Here is a 21,954-nt window from a genome sequence, read left to right as displayed (position 1 = left end):
TGGGAAAGTAACACTCTAACAGGAGACTAAGTTTGGTGAGAAAACATTTCCTTTAATAAATCTGATCACTCAGCTCCTACCAGCTCTGAAAGTCCCTAGAATCTTCTCTTTCTCTGCTTTTGCTCATACTTTGCTGGATCTTGAACTCCTTTTGCAGCACAGATGCCATGAACTGCAATGCAATTGCCACATATGCAATGAAAACTCATAATCTAACTAAAATCTACTTCTCCCAGGGTTTTCCAGCTATTTCGTCCACCTTCTGTATTGCCAGTCCATTTTCCCTCTACTTTATTACTTCCATCAGCATTCGAAGATGCAATAATATTCCCTTTCTTCGTTTCCATGTCTTCTATCTGCTCTCTGAAATTACTCTGCTCTCCTTTAAAGAAGAGCTGCATGAATGGCTTATCTATACCAGCTCCTTCATTTGTTTCATCTGTCATTCCTGTCTTAGTTCACTCTGAACAAGTTTTTAAATCCTTACCCTCACCCCAACCCCATCACCCAAAGTACCAGTGATTTCTATCCTATACAATCTCTCTAATTCTTGGTTCATTTCTTACTAAGCCTCTCCACACTCTTAGAAAAAGTTGAACAATCCCTAATCTGTAATGGAGAGTATTAACAATGGTTTGCTTACTTGTATAATTCTGGCTATTGCCATGGGATTGAGGATTCAGTGAAGTAGCACATAAAAATATATTTTTAGACCCTCCGCCCCTAGAATCGACTGGCAGCGCAGCCCCCCAACCTTGCGCTGGTGTCGGATGCGAGAGCCTGTGCTCAAGTAAGAAATCAGTCATTGGAGACATTCAAGCAAAGGTTGGACAACTAATTTTCCGAACAAAAGGAAACTCATGCATCAGAAAAGGTGACTAATAAACATACCTTTAGAATATGGCTGCACAAATACCAGAATCTGATCAGATAAAACAGTTTAAGGAGTTTCTTGGAACCTACAATAAACTTACAGAAACCTGCTTTTTGGATTGCATTAAAGACTTCACAACTAGAGAAGTGAAACCTGATGAGACCACCTGTTCAGAACACTGCTTACAGAAATATTTTAAAATGACACAGAGAATATCCATGAGATTTCAGGAGTATTATATTCAGCAGAATGAAGCCCTGGCAGCCAAAGCAGGACTTCTTGGCCAACCACGATAGAGAAGTCCTGATGGATGGACTTTTGATGAAAGACTGGCAGCAGCGGTTGCGATGGAAGTGAGAATTCATCTTGATAGAATCCCAGGAAAGCAGCAGCCACCCTATTAAACCATCAGTCATGACTTTGGCAAATGGAAACAACTGGAGGAACAAAATTGCTGTTTACCGAGAATAATCAAAATAGAAGGTCTTATTGTTCAATGAAAATAATAAGATGCAACATTTGTTGAGGCCTTTTTTTTTTTTTTTTTTTTTGTTCAGCAGCTTGGTAATTTCATTAGAAAAATAAACCGTTGTTTCTTCAATTGTGACTTTTAATTTTAAAGCAAAATATGTGTTCAATCATGTATGAGATAGAAACAATTTTTTATTACTAAAAGTAAAATAAATGGAAATATCACTGAAAAAAAATATATATTTAATTAACTACTAGGTACATATTAACTTATCCATAGAATTATACAAAATTCAGTTTACTGAAAAAGAAATCTAGTTTACTGGATTATTTTAAAAGCTAGCAAGCAGAGCCAAGGAACGATAGATGACCATATCCATCATCCCTTAATCTTTATAAACTCTAATCTGTGGCGTGAGATTTTATTTACTCTATTTAAAAAGGAGACTTTGGGGTACCTGGGTGGCTCAGCCATTAAATGTCTGTCTTCGGCTCAGATTATGATCCCAGGGTTCTGGGATCGAGCCCCTCATCAGGCTTTCTGCCGAGCAGGAAACCTGCTTCTCCCTCTCCTGCTCCCCCTCCTCCTGTTCTTTCTCTTGTTCTCTCTCTCTCTTCTCTCTGTGTCAAATAAATAGATAAACCTTTAAAAAATAAAAATAAAAAGGAGACTTAATTTTACACAATCTGTAATTTTTCTTTGCCTCACTCCTTTTTCTGGAAATCAGTCCTATAGTGAAAATCACAGAAGAATATTTAAATGGAGTTAGAGACGGTATAGCTCTTAGAAAAGTCTGTGTCAAGTGCATAGTTGCCATTTTTTGCTTAGGTCTCCCTTCCTGTACCAGTGACCCCAACTCTAATCTTTAAATTCCTATCCTTTAAAATAAGAATGTTCAAGTCAAGAGCAACAGTTTGGGCTTCTCACTTTGTCGATAAAGAATCAAAGTCTCAAAGCAAACTATTAGTCTATTAGTGAGTTGGAATTAGTATGACTCATGGATTGTTACTTGAACCTGCCCTTCCTCTGCCATCCCAGGCTGCCCTCCTAAGTGCCTAGAGTTCTGAAAGTTTGGGGTATGATAAGTGACTATGATAGTATATTGAATTAAAATAATTTTCAGAGTGGGGTGCCTGGGTGTCTCAGTGGGTTGGAACCTCTGCATTCGGCTTGGGTCAAGATCTCAGGGTCCTGGGATCAAGCTCCGCATCGGGAATCTCTGCTCTACAGGGAGCCTGCTTCCCCCTCTATCTCTGCCTGCCTTTCTGCCTGATTGTGATCTCTCTCTCTGTCAAATAAATAGATAAAATCTTTTTAAAAAATAATTTTCAAAGTGGATTCTGGACTACACTCTTAAACCTATCTTAATATATTGCTTAAGTTGAAGCGATCAGCCTTTATACCAAATTCTTTCTAAGATCAAGTCTGTAAGTTTCGATGTTTTGGAATGAAAGGGCAGAGGTGGAAGAAAAGATTGCTTACGACCTCTTCCTTCACAAACACTTCTAAGTAGGACACTCTTAAGATTCATGTGTTTTCTACTTTGGAATAGCTACAGCTGAGATTGAGTGTGATATTTATGGCCTCTTTAGGTTGTGACTTGCCTACATAGGTCCCCAATATTTGGTTACTTTCCTTATTGTCATTTGGAAAATTACTGAGTTAAGTCAGTTTCAAATTATTAATAGAAAAAAAAAAAAAAACCTCTCTGACTGAGGTTTCAGTCCTGTTTGCCACTTGTTTCTTGCTCCTCTTTCTATCTGACTGATCCCTAAAGCTTTCTACAGAATCAGAGAACTATTGATCATTGACTAATTTGTTCCTAGAGGTAGAGGTAAGTTATCTATAAATCATCATAGATTTAATTGATTTTTTTTTAATTTGGGAAAAAATGGTGTTCAAACACAATTTTTTTTTGTCTGAACATCTTTATTTTATCATAACTTTTGGCTTTTATTTGAAGATAATTGTAGATTCATATGCAGTTGTTAAAAAAACATAGTCATTCCATTGTAATACTTAGTCTCCCTCCCCCAAAAACATCCTGCAAAACTAATACAATATTACCACAAGGATATTGACATTAATAGAGTCAGTACAGAGCATTTCCAATAAAACAAGGATCCTTCATGGTGCTCTTGCAAAGACACACCCATTTATTTTCAGTCTACCACCCCTTCCTTAATTAAAGGCATTTAAATAATTTGTTCTCTCTTTCTATGATTTTGTCATTTCAAGAAAGATACATAAATGAAATCATACCACTATGTGTCATGTAAGAATTTTTGTCATTCAGCTTACTTTTCATAAAATGTTTTTCTGATCACATATGGTAACCAGTACAGAGTTATCTCTGATGGACAATACTTTCTAAAACAAATGTATACAATATCTAGCCTTAGCCTAACAAATGGGGCTTTTCTGTCTCTTTTTTCTAAGAGGAACAGTCGTAACAATATTCTGTAAGAAAATTCCCATTTACAAAGATATTTCATTATCCTTTCATTATTCTGCCAGTGGGATTTTTAGGAAACGGCCACCTTTGGACAACCACTGTTACTCTTGCTGTTGTTGCTTGTAAGGTCTGTCCAAGGGAAACAAAGCTGAACAAGTGTAAAAGGTGGTAAAGGCAGATTTTACTCCATGATAACTACTCCAGTTCAGAAGAGAATACAGAGACTACTGAGCTCAGCTTCGCCAAAACCAAGGACACAACTTTTTAAATGCCTGGATATGCTAAAAGAAAGGCACAAGATCACTGAGGGGGGTTGGGTCCATGTGAGTCAGTCAGTTGGGTGGGTTGCTAATTGGTGCTTATCCAAAGTAGAAGCAGACTTCTGTCTTTGTGATGAAGGTAGTTGTGTAAGTCAGAAAAGGTGCCCACTGAAGTTAGGCCCTTACTCTCCCACCAGAGCTATCTCCTGAATACTTATATTTGAAAGACATTACGTCTAGGTCTTGGGAAGACAGGGCTGTGTAGTAAGAGATTTACAGTTCAAAGGGGCAGAGAAGGGATTTATCAGGACAAGTTTTCTTTTTTCTTTCCTTCTCTCTCTTTTTTTTTTTTTTAAGATTTTATTTATTTATTTGATGGACAGAGATCACAAATAGGCATAAAGGCAGGCAGGGAGAGAGAGAAGAGGAATCAGTCTCCACGCCGAGCAAAGAGCCCGAGGCGGGGCTCGATCCCAGGACTCTGGGATCATGACCTGAGCCAAAGGCAGAGGCTTTAACCCACTGAGCCACCCAGGTGCCCCTCAGGGCAAGTTTTCTAAAGTAATTTGTCTAAGAGAGGGTTTGGGGCCTATCCACCTATTACCACGTTTTGACTAGAACAGACAGTAAATCCACTTGGCAGCGTTGAACTTTCTTGGGTAGGCATTTTTAGGGAGGTCTGGGGTCCTTCTAGGAACATGGCCTTATACTTCTAGAAGCCATGCTAGAAGTTTGGTTCAGTCTCTTGGTTCAGAAGTTTAGATGGAATCATTTTGTGCTGAAAGTTTTTGCAGTTCATAGGGCCTACTCTGGGTCAAGTGTAGGGTTTGTTAGAACATTGCATGTAATACGGCAAATCATCCCCCAAACCCTGAGACAGACTGCAATCTCTTTCAACATCTGAGATGATTTAGATTTGTAGAAAGAGCACATGATAATTAATTGGTAGGCCTAGGATTTGAAGCCGGTTTTATCTTTTAGGGCAGAATCTTAGTGATGCTCTAAAATGTAAAATCTATAAACTTGGTATTTTTTTTTTTTTTAGATTCTTAAAAAAATAGATTAGATTCTTAAAAAAATAGATTAGATTCTTAAGAAAATATTTTTAGTGTGGTATTTTTCTAAATTTCAGCTACTTTTTTTTTTTTTTTTTTCATTTAACACCCTTATACCATCTCTCTTTTCAATTGAGTTAGATCTTTGGATAAAGCAAAATGAAGAGAAGATGATATCAGTGGGGTTTTTGTTTTTTTGTTCATTTTTAATTTTCTCTTTGCCCCTTAACTTTATTTTCCCTATGCATTCATAATTTTCACTTTTCTGTTAGGTCGGAAAGGTGGCATATAACAGAAGAAAGAGAAAAACAAGAATATAGCTTAATGGAAGCAATGAAGTGCATTTTAACGATTAGTTAAAATTAGACAACATGCTGGGATTCACATTTTGAACTGGGCAATTTTTTGTCAGGGGGGACTGTCTTCTGCACCACAAGATGCTAAAGAGCATCTCGCTTATGCAAATGCCAGTAGCGACCTTCCCCACATGATAACCAAAAATATCTCCAGATATTGCCAAATGTCGCTTGGCAGGCAAAATAGTCCCAGATGTCACTCACTGGATGAAAGTTGGAAGGAAGGAAGGAGGTAAGGAAGGAACGGAGGAAGGGAGGGAGGGAGGAAAGAAGGAAGGAACAGGTGAAAAATATTCTACTTAATTTGTGCCAACTGCTGCCCCATTTTGGTTAGTAACAACTTCTGAATTTCACTGTATGCTCATGGATCCTGCTCTGTTTCAAACTCTGGCTAATATTCTCACAAAGGAGATGGCCTGGTCCTGGTGTGATCTCCATGCTTGGTCTAGGCACCAGTTCTTTGAGTTCTTGCTCTGTTTGCTTCTTTGTCTCATACTCCAATTACATTTGACTCATTGTTTTACACTGAAACACCAGTATCTCTAGGGACAAAAATACAGTTCCGCCTCTCCAGCCTCCTTGACCTAAATCTTTACTTCACCCATGGAGGCTGTGGAAGCGCTGCTTACCCACCTGCTGGGACACTCCCCTCCTTCTTTGCTGCCAAACACTCTTGATGCGGTTCCCTGTGTTTCTGCCTAGGCCACGCATTCTTGCATGCCACTTAATAAATAAAGCCCTTCACAGATATGCTTCAAAAATGAAAGTGTAAGAGCTAAAATCTAAAAAGAGCTAATCCTGGCAAAAGTGTGGGGACTGACAAAAACAAGTAACGGAATTGATTTCCAGAGAGAAATGGGACAAATTAGCCTTGGTGAGGAGACCATACATTCTGCAGAACGTACTCCCAGACTATACAATGCCACAGCTGAGGAAGCTGAACTGAATAAAATTAAATTACATTTTTGGAAAGACTCCCCATTAGTTAATTTCTGTTTCAGTCACTTTTCTCTTTTCTTATATTTGCACAGGTTCTTTCTCTATTATTAATTGTTTTCCTGATTTTATTAGGTGCATTATATATGCTGTCTGGCAGTGGGGATATGTTACGTAGGTCCCTGATGGGTTCTCATTTCCCTTGGTAAGGTTGCGTGTGCTACCTGATTAAACAGCAGCCAAATAGATCCCTCAGTTTCAGTGCGTAAAGGGATTATGGGCAAACTAAAGACATCTTGATTTTTTTTGGCCGTTTTGGTTTTGAATGAGAAGGAGAGGATAAATCTCTTTTAATTCAGAATTCAAAGTAAGAAGAAAGCCGAGGAATTAAATCAACAACCTCAGAAATTAAATCAATAAATAAGCAAATCTTCCACATGCAGGCACTTTATTTTAAAGCTCCTTTTAATGTCTAACCACACTTACCTGGTCACCATTCTCTTGCTCAGCAAGCACTTCAGGAAAATTACGCCATTTACTGGGAACCACCTTCATGGCCCAGTCTCTCTTCATTTAAAGGGCAGACAAATAAGATATCATTTGTTTTGTACTTTTACCTGAAAAGTGCATGGAAATACTTAATAGCAATCCACATGTTTATTTCATTTTTTTACCAGAAGGTCTTGTTACATAACAAATTTAGAAAAGAATAGCTTCTAGATACTTAATTTACTTGAATTAAAGTATATTCCCAGAGGACTCACAGTGATTTGCAGCAATTATGTGTTTTGCAAATAAACATTTTAATACTTTAGAAATTCTGTCCCTCTACGAGTGAAAGGAACCAATTGCACATACTAGGAATCTAAAATTGGGAATGTATTTCTTTCTGAGCTTTTGTTGGTAGTTACATTAGCCGATTATGTACATGGCTTGTTTAGAAAAGGCCGTTGCTCTACTTCGTCTGATTAGAGAGCTTATCAGAACTTGTTCTTCCTAAAATAATTAGAAATCATTTAGTGATGTCACAAACTACTAGGTAACAGTCCATATGCATACGGCCTGATCTTACTGACTGGAATATGTAAACCTTTACCTAGTGTTTCTTTGGTTAACTTGGATTTGCAATTATTATCAGGTAGTACACCTGATGTCTGTTTGTTTTTGCATGTGTATTATTTATTAGGCTACCACCGGAGAGGCAAAACAATTTTAGGACAGGATTCCTGAATATGTTTGGAAGGAAAACAATAGTTCCACTACTGATCAAGAAGACAGAAAGTAGTAGCAAAATAAAACTTGTTAAGGATCAGAACAAAAACGCACAATCATATATTTGAGTAAAATCAGTGTGCTTTCAAGCAGAAGTAACAGAGTTGGGTTTTTGGGATAACTACAAAAGTGTTTCCTTATTTCAGAAACTAAATCATTGCTAATTAAAAAGCTCTTCAAAGCCAACAATGGCAAGTCAGCAGTGTATAAAGTGGAAGATGTAGCTGCGTCTCCATAACATGAAGAGAAGGAAAGACCCATGACCCAGATACAGGTTTAGGAGAAAAGAATCTCAATAATTTAGGATCACTGTCATTCATTGTAACAATATCTGAACTCCTTTTTTTTTTTTTTAAGATTTTATTTATTTATTTGTCAGAGAGAGATCACAAGCAGGGAGAGCAGCAGGCAGAGAGAGAAGCAGACTCTCAGCTGAGCAGGGATCCCAATGTGGGGCTCAATCCCAGGACCCTGGGATCATGACCTGAGCCAAAGACAGACATTTAACTGACTAAGCCACCCAGGCATCCTAGTATGTAAACTCCTAACAGTGCAATACATTGAACAAGCCAATATATGGGATGCAATCATCAAGCAATTTTTTAAAAATGATTTTATTTACTTAGAGAGAGAGAGAGCACAAGCAGGGGAAATACCAGGCAAAAGGAGAGAGAAGCAGATTCCCTAAAGAGCAGGGAGCCTGATGCACAGCTCCATCCCAGGATGCTGTGATCATGACCTCAGTTGAAGGCAGCTGCTTAATTGACTGAGCCACCCAGGTGCCCCATCAAGTAATTTTTAAAATTTCTCTCTCTCTCTTTTTTTTTTTTCCAAAAAATCAGGAACAACAAATCTTCCTTAGTAGAGATTAAGATGAATAAAGTACAATATGTTTATGCAATAGAATACTATATGCCATTTTTAGAATGGAGTAGATAAACATATTTGGACTTTGAAAGATATCTAGATATATCATTGCATTAAAAAAAGCAAATTACAGAAGAGAATGTATAGTATAAGCCACTTTGTAAAAATATCAAGTGATGGGTATACAGATAATATGCATTATATGATGTATTATATAATATATAAATATACTAGTATCATATATAATTTATAATGTATATGTAACAGATTATATTATTATATATAATGTATGTATAACAGATATTAACTTTTTGCTATAGTTATCTTTGTAGCTATTATAAGTTGGAATTATAGGAAATGTTAATTTTTCCCTTATTTATTTCTGTATGTGAATTGTTCATCGTAAGAATGCTGATTTATAATATAGTATAATACACATACAATTTATAATACAAAGTACATAAAATTTCCACAGAGAAAACAGACTAGGAAGTAATATACTAACATGATTACAATTATTATTTCTAGTTGATGAGATCATGGAAGATTTTTAATGTTTTTTAAAATTTATTTATTTTACAGGGAAGGGGGGAGAGAGAGAGAGAGAGAGAGAGAGAGAGAGAGAGAAAGGGGGTTGGGAAAGTAGAAGAGAGAAAGAATCCCAAGCAGACTCCGTCTACACTGAGTTTGGAGACGGACTTGGGCCGCATCTCACACCTGAGACGAAACTAAGAGTCTGATGCTTAAAAAAATTACTTATGTTCTAACAGATCTTATTCTATGTGTATATGCCATACTTTTAAAAATATTCAATTTATTTAAACTAAATCAAAAGCAAAAACAGGGGCACCTGGGTGGCTCAGTCGGTGAAGTATCGGACTCTTGATTTCAGCTCAGGTCATGATCTCAGGGTCATGGGGTTGAGCCTCACATCTGGCTCCATGCTCAGCAGTGAGTCTGCTTGAAGATTCTCTCCCCCTGCCTCTCCTAAATAGCGTTCTTTTAAAAAATCCAAATGTAAACATTAGGCAATAAAATAAAGAAGCATGAAATGCTGATCAAATTTCAGTGTTATTTCTGAAATTTGGTCAGCATTTAAATCTAAGATGGTAGACACAGCTTAGTAGTATATAGACCAGATATAAGCAGACATACACTGGATTAGGCAGCGTGGCCACAGGTAAAGCTCACCACAGTTGGACTTAAGACATGAAGGAACAAAGGAGAACTCCTGAACCTAACAGGTAGCTGTTTCTAAAAGGAGTAAGGGAATTTCTGTGTCAAATTTTGTTTTTCCAAATCTACTCTTCCCCATGTTAATGATCAGATAAGTGACTGTACCTTCCCTGAACAAGCATAAGTAGGGGAGAAAAGTCCAGGAATGTTACACTATTGAGCTTTGTTGGTATGGACAGAACTATTAGGAATGGAGAATAGACATTCGCCCACAACACTCTACACATTTTTATATATATTTGCTTGTCTTGCATTTTTATTTGAATAGAGAACTTAAAGAGAAGGTGTGGAATAGCTTTGGATGCAATAGAGAACTAGCTTGGCAGTGATCTTCATCAGTAAGAGGTTCTTCAATTCATTCCATCATAAGTAGAGGTATGGCCGAGTGAAGGACAGGGTAAGGTTTGCATATAATTTACTAGTTGTTGGGACATAGACAAGTTCCCCAAACTTGTTGAGCATCTCCTTCAATTATGAAATAACAATAAGACCAAAAACTCACTGAGTTGAAAGATAAAATAAAACACATGGAACATAGTAGATACTTAGTAAGATTTTTAGTTCCTTAGTACTATAAATAAATTCTGTTTTTCAAGTTGAGTTCAAGTTATTACGGACTCCTTGAGGCATTAATGCAAATTTCAAAATACTTAACAAAATATTCATATCATAAGTAGTGGTAGCAAATTAAAACACAGATTGTTTTTTAACTATACGGATATTATGGTATGAAAGAATTATATGATTCATCAAGTATATACAAATATTTATAGTATTTATTTTAAGATTTTTTTAAAGGTATGTAGGCTATTTTATTAACCTGATTAAAATTAACTAGTAGTGTTAATTTTTTTTTAAAGATTTTATTTATTTATTTGACGGAGAGAGAGATCACAAGTAGGCAGAGAGGCAGGCAAAGAGAGAGGGGGGAAGCAGGCTCCCCACTGAGCAGAGAGCCCCATGCAGGGCTCAGTCCCAGGACCCTGAGATCATGACCTTAGCGGAGGGCAGAAGGCTTTAACCTACTGAGCCACCCAGGCACCCCCGTAGTTTTAATGTTTTAATGGAATATCTTTTGTGAGTGTGGAGCTAAAAATCTTTTAGATTAGTTGACTGACAACCATTTTTGATGTGTAGCCTCAGGATTAGCTCTGGAGAATGTGTTGTAGGTTTCACCCTCAACTTATGAAATGGGTCTTGATCCATGTAACTTCCCCTGGTGTTTTGGACTCCTGGATATATGAGTTAACAAAAGCATGCAAGTAGCAGACATGTAGGAACATCTATTCAAATACAGTTAATTAAGGTAGCACTTCGTTCTTGTTCAGTAGAGTGAAATATTGTCAATCCCTAAGCATGCAAGCTGACATAAATATGACTCATTATAGAATATTTGGGAATTTGGAATGGTGTATGTTTATTTCATATTTTTCTGAACAACCAGGGAAATGTTAATGGGCCAAATTATTTCCTTAGAGTACTGTTAATATATTAAACAAGACTTCTTTGATTTTCATTCATTCATTCATTGAATATTTTGTTCAAAAAATGTATATTGATCACCTCTTAAATACCACACCATTCAACACTGACTGTTCTTTAGGCAGTAGAAACACAAAGATGATTATCTTACTCTCCTCGACTACAAAGAATCATAATCTTCTGGGGTTTTTATAAGGAATTTCCCCTTTTTTTGGAGAGAAAGGGACTCATATATTTATTTGATTTTATTTTATGAATCATACCTTACATCATTTAATATCTCCCGACACATTTCCATTCAGATGATGCATTTACTCTAACCAACACAACCCGGTATTTGCATCTTTGACAGCAAAGGAGAGACTGACTAATGGAATTGATGCTTGGTTTGAATAATGTAGGATGTTGTGACAATGACAGTAGCAACGAATCTTAAATAATAGGTCCTACCTGATGCAATTTAAAAATATGCACACTATTGTCTTAGCTGCAAATATGTTAGATTTCATTGCTACTTCTGCAATGCAGCTAAGTGTAATCCATCTCAATGACAGTTGACAAGAGAAACTAATTTCTCTTAAAAGCACTTCCCAATTACTTTTTTTTTTTTTTTTTTTTTTTTTTTTTTGCTAAACACTAAGCAATGTGAGACATTTGAGCACAAACTCTTTCCTCTGTCTTTTCTCTATGTAGAGGGAGGAAATTGAGGAATATGGCAAATATTAGTTGTTATTTCCTTCTCTGGTTACAAACAATGAGTTCCTATAGTAAATGTCCTGTGGACACTTACTTCTATCAAAGTTGTGGGTAGATATGATGTACATTGTTAATGAAGATGATTTAGAGGAAACAGATTTATATACCAACTTCATTTCCAGTTAAAACAAATACATCTTAGAAGGAAAAAAAGGAAGAAGGGGAGAGAAGACAAAAGGAAGGGAGTGAGAAGAGAAAAAGAAAAAAAAATTCCACTTTTCTACCCTGAAAGCAAAATCTTAGAACAAAGTAGGAAAATCTTGGTTCCTCATCTATATATTCACAAAAGCTATGTCTAAAATTTTTAAACAAATAAAACAGCTAAGTTTTGTAGAATGCAGCATTAGAAAGGTATGAAATATTAGCATATATGCCCTTTTCTTAAATGATAATCATAATGAGAGTTACCCATGAGGATAAAATATGCTTCATCTCAAGTGTCATTGCTTGAAATTTAAATATTGAGAGAATGAATGCTCCCAGAAAATTAGTAGTCTTAAATATTGCTCAACAGACTGCATATATCATTTCAATACCATTTCATTTTGTATCTTCATCCCACTTTATATCAATCTTTCCTTGACAAAGTTATAATTAATTTTGTAACTTGCATATGGAAGCTGGATGAACTTCTCCTTCACTCACAATGATTTAGCATTAGGAATGAGATTGATGGTATTTTAATGAAGAAAAGAAAATAATAAAAGACTTTAAAAGAAAATGACTTGTTTTGGTAATGAGACATGATGTTATTTTGATGAAGATTAAGAGAGTTGGTGTCTATGTAAGGGAAAAAAAAATTCCCAGAGCATTTAATAGGACAGACAACCATACCAAAAGATGAATAAAAGAAATTGTGCTTCTTTAATAGTTTATACAAATGAATAAGAGTATTTTAACAGCATAATTCTAAAACTATAAAGAAAATCACAATATATTTGAAACAGAATACAAAGAAAAATATTAAAACAGGTGAGATGTATTCCAAAGCAGATGGTAAAAAACAATAAAAAGGTTTAGAATAGTTGATGAAATATGTTAGAGGACCTTTGGCCCCCTCCCTTATAGCAAGGATATAGCTGATGAAGGGACTTTGAACTTGAGAGAGGATTTTAAATTATTTATTTGAAATGAGCCAGGCTAGAAATCTCTCTCCCTGTCCTGCTCCACAGCTAGGAGGGGGAGGCTGACTGCTATCTCCAAATTCCAGAACAAGGTAGAAGGACTTCTAGGAAATTATTCAAAAACTATATGTAGAAAGATGTGTTGATGAATTAAGAGTCTCCTCCCTTCAAAAAAGAATGCACCATTGGAGGTAATTCCTCTTAAACTTAATTAAAAGACTTCCAGATGAGCATTTACAGCTTAATGTGCATTCCTGAAGTTTGAGGAACACTTGACTGGAGGACCTAAGGGTGAGAGATTCCTAAATAGCTGCTTTGCAAGTACAGTGAAGGAGAAATCGTTGAGCTGGTTATAACATGCTCTCCAGCATTAGTACAAAAGTGGACCAACTGAGGGCCAAAAATGAGAGAAAACATCCAAGAATCATTTTAAAACTCGTCTAAAAGCCATTCTGGAAGGACACATAGGCTTTAACCAGAAAAACACAGAGGGTTTGTGGATTCTTAGTGATGAGAGCAGAGGGACCAGCAGAAGCAGAGGTGCACTTAGTTCTGTCAGAAGGACTGGAGGTGAGTGATTCCTCAAAAAGATGGGGACATGCTCTGAAGAGCCTACAAAAGTGAGTCAACTTTGTGTATCTGTCAAACCAATTCATAGATAACCAGTCAATCCTCACTTCAGTGTTGACAGAGAAGTTTCCTTTACCCTTTACTTTTGCTCTTTCATTGATCCAGATGTTGATGGCAGGAATAGGAATGCAATAGAGGGAAAGGAGAAAGACAGGTAAGTAAGCTTGGATGGAGGGATTAAAAAAAAGAAATGTAAACTGTTGCTTTCTACCAAATTTCAAGATTCTTTCAGATTCAGATTAAGAAACCAAAAAAGCCTCACTTGATTTTAGATCAAATTTGGAGCTTAATTATTTCTTGGGAATGGATTTTTTTTAATAGTTTAAAAAATTTTTTATAAACATATAATGTATTATTAGCCCCAGGGATATAGGTCTGTGAACCACCAGGTTTACACACTTCACAGCACTCACCATAGCACATATCCTCCCCAAAGTCCATAACTCCACCGCCCTCTCCCTACCCCAAGCCCCCTCCACCCCCCCAGGAACCCTCAGTTTGTTTTGTGAGATTATGAGTTTCTTATGGTTTGTCTCCATCCCGATCCCATCTTGTTTCATTTGGGAATGGATATTTTTATTCCTTGATTGAGATTTTGCTTTAAGACTTAAAGTAACCAGCCACTGGTTTTGTGGGGGGCTTCCTGTTTTTTTGCAAGGGCAACTAAAGAATTTGCCTCCGGCAGGCATTTAAAATGGAGAGAACACTATGGAAGTTCCTCAAAAAATTAAAAATGGAACTACCATATGATTCTTTGCTTCTGAGTATTTACCCAAAGAAAATGACAACCTTAATTCAAAAAGATATATGTACCCCCATGTTCACTGAAACATTATTTACAGCAGCCCAGATACAGAAACAACCTAAGTGATGGATGAATGGATAAAGAAATTGTGGTATATGTATATACACACACACAAGAGAATATCATTCAGCCATAAAAGTATGAAATTTTGCCATTTGCAACAGCATGGATGGACCTTGAGGGCATTATGTTCCGTGAACTAAGCCAGAGAAAGACATATACTTTTTAGTCTGTCTTATATATGGAATCTAAGAAAAACAAACAAAACAAGCTCGTAGATACAGAGAACAGATTTGTGGTTGCCAGAGGTAAGGGGTGGAGGATGGGGGAAATGGCTGAACTAAAACTTTGTGGGCGTTTTTGTTTGTTTGTTTTGTTCTAAGATTTATTTGACAGAAAGAGAGAGTGAGAGAGAGAGGGCTCACACACACCCATGAGATTTGGGTTAGGTCCTCTCGACCCCTCAGAGACCCCAACAAATAATAAGATAACAGACCATGTAAATTTACATACATGTACACACCCATCTACAAATACACAAAACTGGAAATCAGAAAAAAAATTAAAACATTATTAGTAGTTGTTTTTAGATACCTATCAGAAGTCGAGGACAGGCCTAGTTTTACTGGTCTGGTCTTATTGACAGTTTTCAAACAAAGAGAAAATATGAGTGATGGTATCAGTTCTATGAACAGTGTTGACACTTTTCTATCCACTTTTTGTATTTTTGTATTCACAGGTGTGGTGTTTTCACAGAAATTAAACTAAAAAGACTTTTAGAAAGACCACTTTCTTCATTTAAGCAGCAACCTGCTGTGTTATAAACCTGTGAGAGGAGAAATTGATGCCTGCAATTTTTTCTTTTTGAACATATGGGAAAACATACATTTAACTACAAATAATGTAAATATTGACATACAAATGCTTATTCCTATGTCGGGGCATGAAATATTTAATTTTAATGTCCTAAATATTTTACATTAGCATCTGTTTTTGCAAGCATATGTTTATAAATTACACTGGCATTCTGAATAAAAAATCTTTCTAAACAGCAAAGGTTAGGTAATCCACAAGGTTCAACTGCATAAGTATTGTGTTTATAATGGGGATGCCTCATATTTTTCTGTTAGTATTTTGATAGAGATACTTTATTTTAAGTTAACTTCACAGTAATAATATAGCACCTTTGGGATATACATGTCAGTGTGGCTAGGATTTCAACACCAGAATAATTTATGACAACAACAAAATCACTTCTGACTCATTCTAGTGTTTACCTCTAAAGCAAGATGAGAATGAGAAAACAAAAATTTAAATATGACCACTTGTGAAATAACTCACTCATTTGATATGACCTATGCGCCTTCCTCTGTTGAGCTCTTTTGTTCTAGCTTTAAATGCTTTAGCTGTCCCCTGCTTAGCTACTGCCACCATTTCAACTTACCGTGTATGTACTATACGGAAGAGAAAGCAAGTCCTAGTTACTCTAATTTTTACATACAGGTTTTGGCACTGGAGCAATATATACTGTTGAAAAATAAATGTTTGGAGAGTAAGATTAATATAAATTTCTAGTAAAAATGAATATGTTCACTCTGTATGTCATAGTAGTACAATGGAATTCTTGGGTAAGCAAGAAAAGCATGAAGTTATCTTCTCTGTGCATACAAATCTGTTACTTTTTATCTTTATCATGTACTGAGAATAATACAAATAAACAAAAACTAGAGTTTTGTAGAGATATGGCATGTAAGTCTGCGTAAAACTACAAGCGCATATAAACTAAAGAAATCTCTTCTAATATGTTAACTCGATGGAAATGAATAAAGACATAATCAAGGAATTTCAAAAGAAGTTTTTAAAATAAACTTTCTTTTTGGAATGGAGGGATTTTCCTGTCAGCTCTTAAATGTTTATAAGAGATTGCTAGCTTGGCCAAGATTCAATAATGTTTACCCAAGTTAACCTCCCACTTCAAGCTACTATAGAGCCGCTCAGATAGAGGCAGCAACCACTTACGATGGGCAGGGCTGTGATTCTTAAAAGAAGAGAAACATATAAGATGAGCTCCATATTCACCCTGGGATTCAATTTTTAAATGGAGACAATGGAGCCCAAAAAGAAAGCAGGGGCCTGCCTGGCAGAGGAAACCGAGATTTGAATTCAAGGATGCAGCAGAAAAGGAATGAACCTTACAGGATATCAGAGAGAAGAGAGCTGCATAGAAAAGGGACTCTAGCAATCTTCAGAGGAGTCCCCTGGAAACATTGAATATAATAAGCTCTTTGTGTACCAGGAGGGACACAAATAAAAATAGATATAGGGTTGTTTAATACTGTGTTAGTAAATTGAATTCAACAGTATAAAAATATAATGCATTAAAATCAAGTGGAATTTTCTCAGAAATTCACTAATCATTAGCGTACATGATTCTATAAAGGAGAAAAAATAAGTGGTTTTCTCAATAGGTAGAAACTACTTGACAAAATTCAGTATCTGTTTGTATTAAAAAATTTTCAGTGTCATAGAAATATAGAAAACTGCTTTAATCTGATAAAGGGGACCTACAAACAACTTGCAGTTAATATCATAGTTTATGGTGGAAGCCTGAACACTTTACCCCTAAGATTTGAAACAAGATGGGAATGTATTAAAATGCCTTATTGAACATTATATGGCAAATCTTATCCAGTGCCAATAAAGAAGAAGAAATACCTAGAGAAAGAGGAGGAGGAGGAGAAAGAGGAGGAAGAACATCCACATAAAACACTAAGAAATCTAATATGAGGAAAACTGCATATCAATACATCATATGGTGTCTACAATGACTAAAAACGTGGATTATCTACCTTCTGTTCACAAGGACTACAGAAGTTTTTGTCAGTGTCTTACCCAATCCTTTTTCTGACAAGAAAGACCTGAGCAATGTAAAAGCCATAAATAATGTAGGATGGAAAAAGATGAATAAAGAGCTAGATGGAAAGGTTAAGGTTTATACACATATAGATGTACATATATGGAAATATAAGTAATTATACATAAGTATATGTAACTCTAGATAATCATAATTAAATATAATAAGTAATGGTATATATACATATCTATCTACCTGTCTGTTGGTTTGTAAACTGGCCCCTGTACACTGAGGGCTAGGAGAAGCTGAAGAAGAAGGCCACTCCAGGTAGGTAGGTGGCAAATTTAAGAGCAAGGAAACATATATGAGGCTTGTCTTGGGAGGCCACAAGGATGAGTAGATCTCCATACTGCCCACCAGAATCTTAAAAGTTTATATAGGGACCTTAATGGTACTCAGTCCAGATGGTATATATAACACATTGCTCTCCTAAGGCTGTATCTTTGGCAAGATCCTGGCTAGGGCAACAGTGGGCACCATGTAAATTTCAAGGGCGGAGAGTGGGTAAAGAGCCTCTAATTGCCTAGATTCAGTTTGCAGATCCACCAACTTTACTGACTTCTTCCAATTCTGTCATCTATTTACCATCTGTCTATCTACCTATCATCTGTCTATCATCCTCTATCTGTCTCTAAATATAAAAAGGAAATGTTGCTACCATTGAGAATACTGAAACTAATACATATATCTCAGACTTGTAGGCTTCTTAAAAAAGAAAATAAGAAACAAAGAAGAAAATAACCCTCATGGAATTAAACATCTCACTTCTAAATGACTACTTTGAGGAAAGGGGAAAGTTTCTCATCTGCCTATGAACAAAGACAGCTCCTAGTTCTTGTTGTATATGCTGAATTAATAATGATTAATTGTCACAAGGAAGATTGCACACATAAATAAATGACATACATTAAAGATCTCAATATGTTTCCAATATATATTGTATTAACAAACACAGTCATCAGCCATTTCTGTGTTTTGAGTTATGCATATTCTAAATAAAAATGTGCCATAGGGGCGCCTGGGTGGCTCAATGGGTTAAGCCTCTGCCTTCAGCTCAGGTCATGATCCCAGGGTCCTGGGATCAAGCTCCACATCGGGCTCTCTGCTCAGCGGGGAGCCTGCTTCTTCTTCTCTCTCTCCTGCCTCTCTGCCTACTTGTGATCTCTGTCTGTCAAATAAATAAATAAAATCTTTAAAAAAAAAAGTGCTGTAATTCCATGTATCTTCACTAATTAATTACATTAACTTTTGATGTTTTCCACAAGGGTATGTACAAAGTGACAAATTGCAATATGATGCCATTAGTTTTTAATGTTAATATAATGCAGAATAAAGATTATTTTGGAGTACGAGCATGGAATTTAGTATATGACAGAGGCATTATTGAACAATGTCTTAAGAGCTCTGCATTGAGCCAGATTGTCTTGGCTCAAATACTAGCTCTACTACTTAGTGGTTTTTGCTTTTTTTTCTTTCTTTAACCTTGATAAATTAACTTATTTATGTCTAAGTTTCCTTATTTATAGAAGGTGAGTGATTATAGTCCACCTATTTTTTGGGGTTATTCTGAGATTTCAATAAATTCATACATGGGAAGTCCTAATTAATATACAGTAAAGTCACCTTTTGACCACAGGAAGCTCTATAGGATACACTAGTATTTTACATCCTCTCTTTCACAAATCTGTTGTCCTTCTGTCTTCCCACTCTTATAAGTGGTCAGTGTTGATCAGTACCCTGAATCGCATCACTCTTGCATTATTACAACTATACCGGTATAATTAGTGGATCACCTAATATGTATACTCCACTATGATAGACACTTTATTTTAATTTATTTACTCCTCCCTACAGCCTTATAAAATAGGCATTATTCAAGTTTAACCAATGTGAGAAATGAGGTTTAGAGACTACTAAATATTACTTCAAGAGCTGAGATTCAAGCTCAGTTTTGTCTAAATTTCAAACCATTCTTCCTTCCATTATGATTATTAATTTGTCATATTTTCACTCTCTTGGTTCTCTATCCTCATCAATTCCTGGTAATGACATTCAAAATTACTGGTAACTCCCTGTGAATGAGCAAGAAAACTGGAAATAGAAGTGTGGCTTTTTCTCTTGCTTCCTTTTCTAGACTACATGATATGCTACCAGTAACTTGCTACGAATATATTATCAGCAGTTGTTGGTGTCTTTATTATGGGTAGGTAGGTCACTTTTATAGGAAAAAAAAAAAGACTGCACTAAACATAATATTGATTTGCCAATTAAAAAAAAGCCATTTATCTAAAAAAAATGGAAAGAATAATAAGAGTTCTTGAAAGCAAAAGAAAATGTATTATTGGTACATTGCTAGAGATTGAGCGAAAGGATGGAGTTCACATGTATTATTCCATACAGCTCCCTCTCTTCACCAGGTGTCCTTCTGCAACCTCTTGAAGTGGCCTGCTCTTCGCACAGATCCCTTCTCTAATAATTCATAGAGGAAGAGTGACCTTTCCATTTACCCTCCCATGGAAGTTCCCATTTTCCAGTCATAATTGGTATGATTAAGCCATAAAGAGACAAAAAGCATCTGTATCACAGGACTCCACACCAAACCATGGATGAATTACGGCTCTGCTTAACCTCAAGTAGTACTGACATTTAAAAAATTGAGCTTCTTAAGACACAGGCATAAATCTCTAATGTTGGAATTTCAGAGGAAATGTTTTTGAGCAAAAGTTTCCTCCTGGAGCCAATAAAAGTGTTACATTTGGGTGAGAACAGTCATGATTCTTTTTAAAGATAACCTTGAGTTTCCAGTGGGCAGTTTTTCATGTACAGTTGATGCTCTCCTGCAAAGCCATTACCTGCCATTAAATATCATCCACCTAGCCTTTTCCAGCCCTCTCCAGCAGTTTTATCTTGTAACAGAAGGACAGAAACTCTTTCTACTGTTCTTACCCTTGGTTCAAAATTTCATTCCTCAAACATATACTTTGTTCTCCACAAAGGCACTGAGTGGCTGCTATTTCCTCTCCCTGAAATGCTTTCTACCCTTCAACCTTCCCACAGTCTGACACCTCCTTCTGGTCCTTTTGGTCACAGATTTGATGCCACTGTCTTCAAGGAGTCATTTAAGAACCAGTAACTTTGCCTTTCAACAGCATGTTCATGTCGTGGCTGGCGCAACAACACAACCAGGGTCGAGAGGGTAAGAGGATGGTGAGGTGAAGACGAGACGTAAAGAGCTGGGGACAGGAGGGACACAGTGGATGATGTTCAAGCAGTGCCAACTTTATTACGAAGTGTGCACGATTATATAGAAAGCAGAAGCACTTAGGGGAGACTAACTGCCCACCACATACCAAAAATAGTTTCTCCAGGCTCTTGTTTGCCAGTTCCCTTAGGTTAAACATGCAGACATCCTGCCGCCAGCATGTTGCTTACTTATGGATAAGTTCCCTATTGATGAAGGGACTGAAGAAGGGTGCCAGGTGCATTTTATGGTCCATGCAAGAACAGCAAGGTCCAGGCATGGATTTAGGACTTAGGCCTGCATTGTCCTGTTCCTGATAAACCCCAATGGGGAGTCATGTAGGCGATCATGAGACTCATAGCACAGACCCTATCTCAGAGCTACTCAACTTTTCCATTGCTGAGGTTGCTTAACCCCTTAATGTCAGGAAGGCGCAAGTCAGGGCCTGGTTTGGCTCATATCTCAAGCTTCTGCGTGGCTTTCCACATGTTCAAAATGGATTCTGCTTAAAAATATGTACTCCTTAAGAGTAGCAACCACATAGTGCCCACTATTGTATCCAGCACATAGAAAATAAGTGTAAGTGACCAAATGAGAGATACTGGGGGAAAGATAGGGAAGAACAGCAGAATATCAAGAGGCTTTATACTGTCATAAGGACTATACCGTTCTTCATTTATCATAACTTAAAGGTGAAAAAAATCAACCTCACAGGTCAGGTGCAGATAAAGTGCTCTGAAAATGTAGAACTCCTGTTTTCAGTAACAAATCTGGGAAGCTTAATGGGAATATACCCTTTCTCGTCATACATTTATTATTATTATTATTATTATTATTTTTTTACAGGAGCCATCATTAACATCAAACAGTCTTTAGGAAAAATAAATATGAATGTTTATAACATGAAGTACTTCTTCTGTACCAATTTCCATGGATTCAAAACCCTTGGGGAAATGCTGTCAGGTATCTTGTCATCCATGAAATATAGTTTGATTTCACAAACACAGGTGTGACTGGACCTGCCAGTGGTTATTCTGGAATATGTGAGACATAAGCTGGAGACATTCTATTGGGAAAAAAGATACAATGTGTAATTGGTAATACATTAATGTAACTGAGGAAATAAGATCAATTAAGGTAATTGCTCACCCTGTAACCTGGGTCACTGCCCCTCGATGGCTATGCTCTGGTTCATGTACCTTAGTTAAAATACTAAAAT

The 21,954-nt window shown here is 36.5% G+C and overlaps 1 protein-coding gene across 1 annotated transcript; it reads left to right on the top strand.

Annotated features, from left to right (window-relative positions):
- The first annotated feature begins 872 nt into the window (after positions 1–872).
- Positions 873–1,283, top strand: LOC116590034 (mitochondrial import inner membrane translocase subunit Tim9-like). Its single transcript, XM_032341717.1, has one exon. It carries the CDS (start codon positions 901–903, stop codon positions 1,168–1,170), a length of 270 nt encoding a protein of 89 aa, XP_032197608.1. The 5' UTR covers positions 873–900; the 3' UTR covers positions 1,171–1,283.
- The last annotated feature ends 20,671 nt before the right edge of the window (positions 1,284–21,954 follow it).

This window comes from Mustela erminea, chromosome 5 (genome assembly GCF_009829155.1).
Source record: "Mustela erminea isolate mMusErm1 chromosome 5, mMusErm1.Pri, whole genome shotgun sequence".
Lineage (NCBI taxonomy): Eukaryota > Metazoa > Chordata > Mammalia > Carnivora > Mustelidae > Mustela > Mustela erminea.
The sequence above is the reverse complement of the archived record's forward strand: the minus strand, read 5'-3'. Positions and strand labels throughout refer to the sequence as shown.

Excerpts from the sequence above, each read along its gene's own strand:
- LOC116590034 (XM_032341717.1), top strand. The coding sequence starts at position 901 with ATGGCTGCACAAATACCAGAATCTGATCAGATAAAACAGTTTAAGGAG.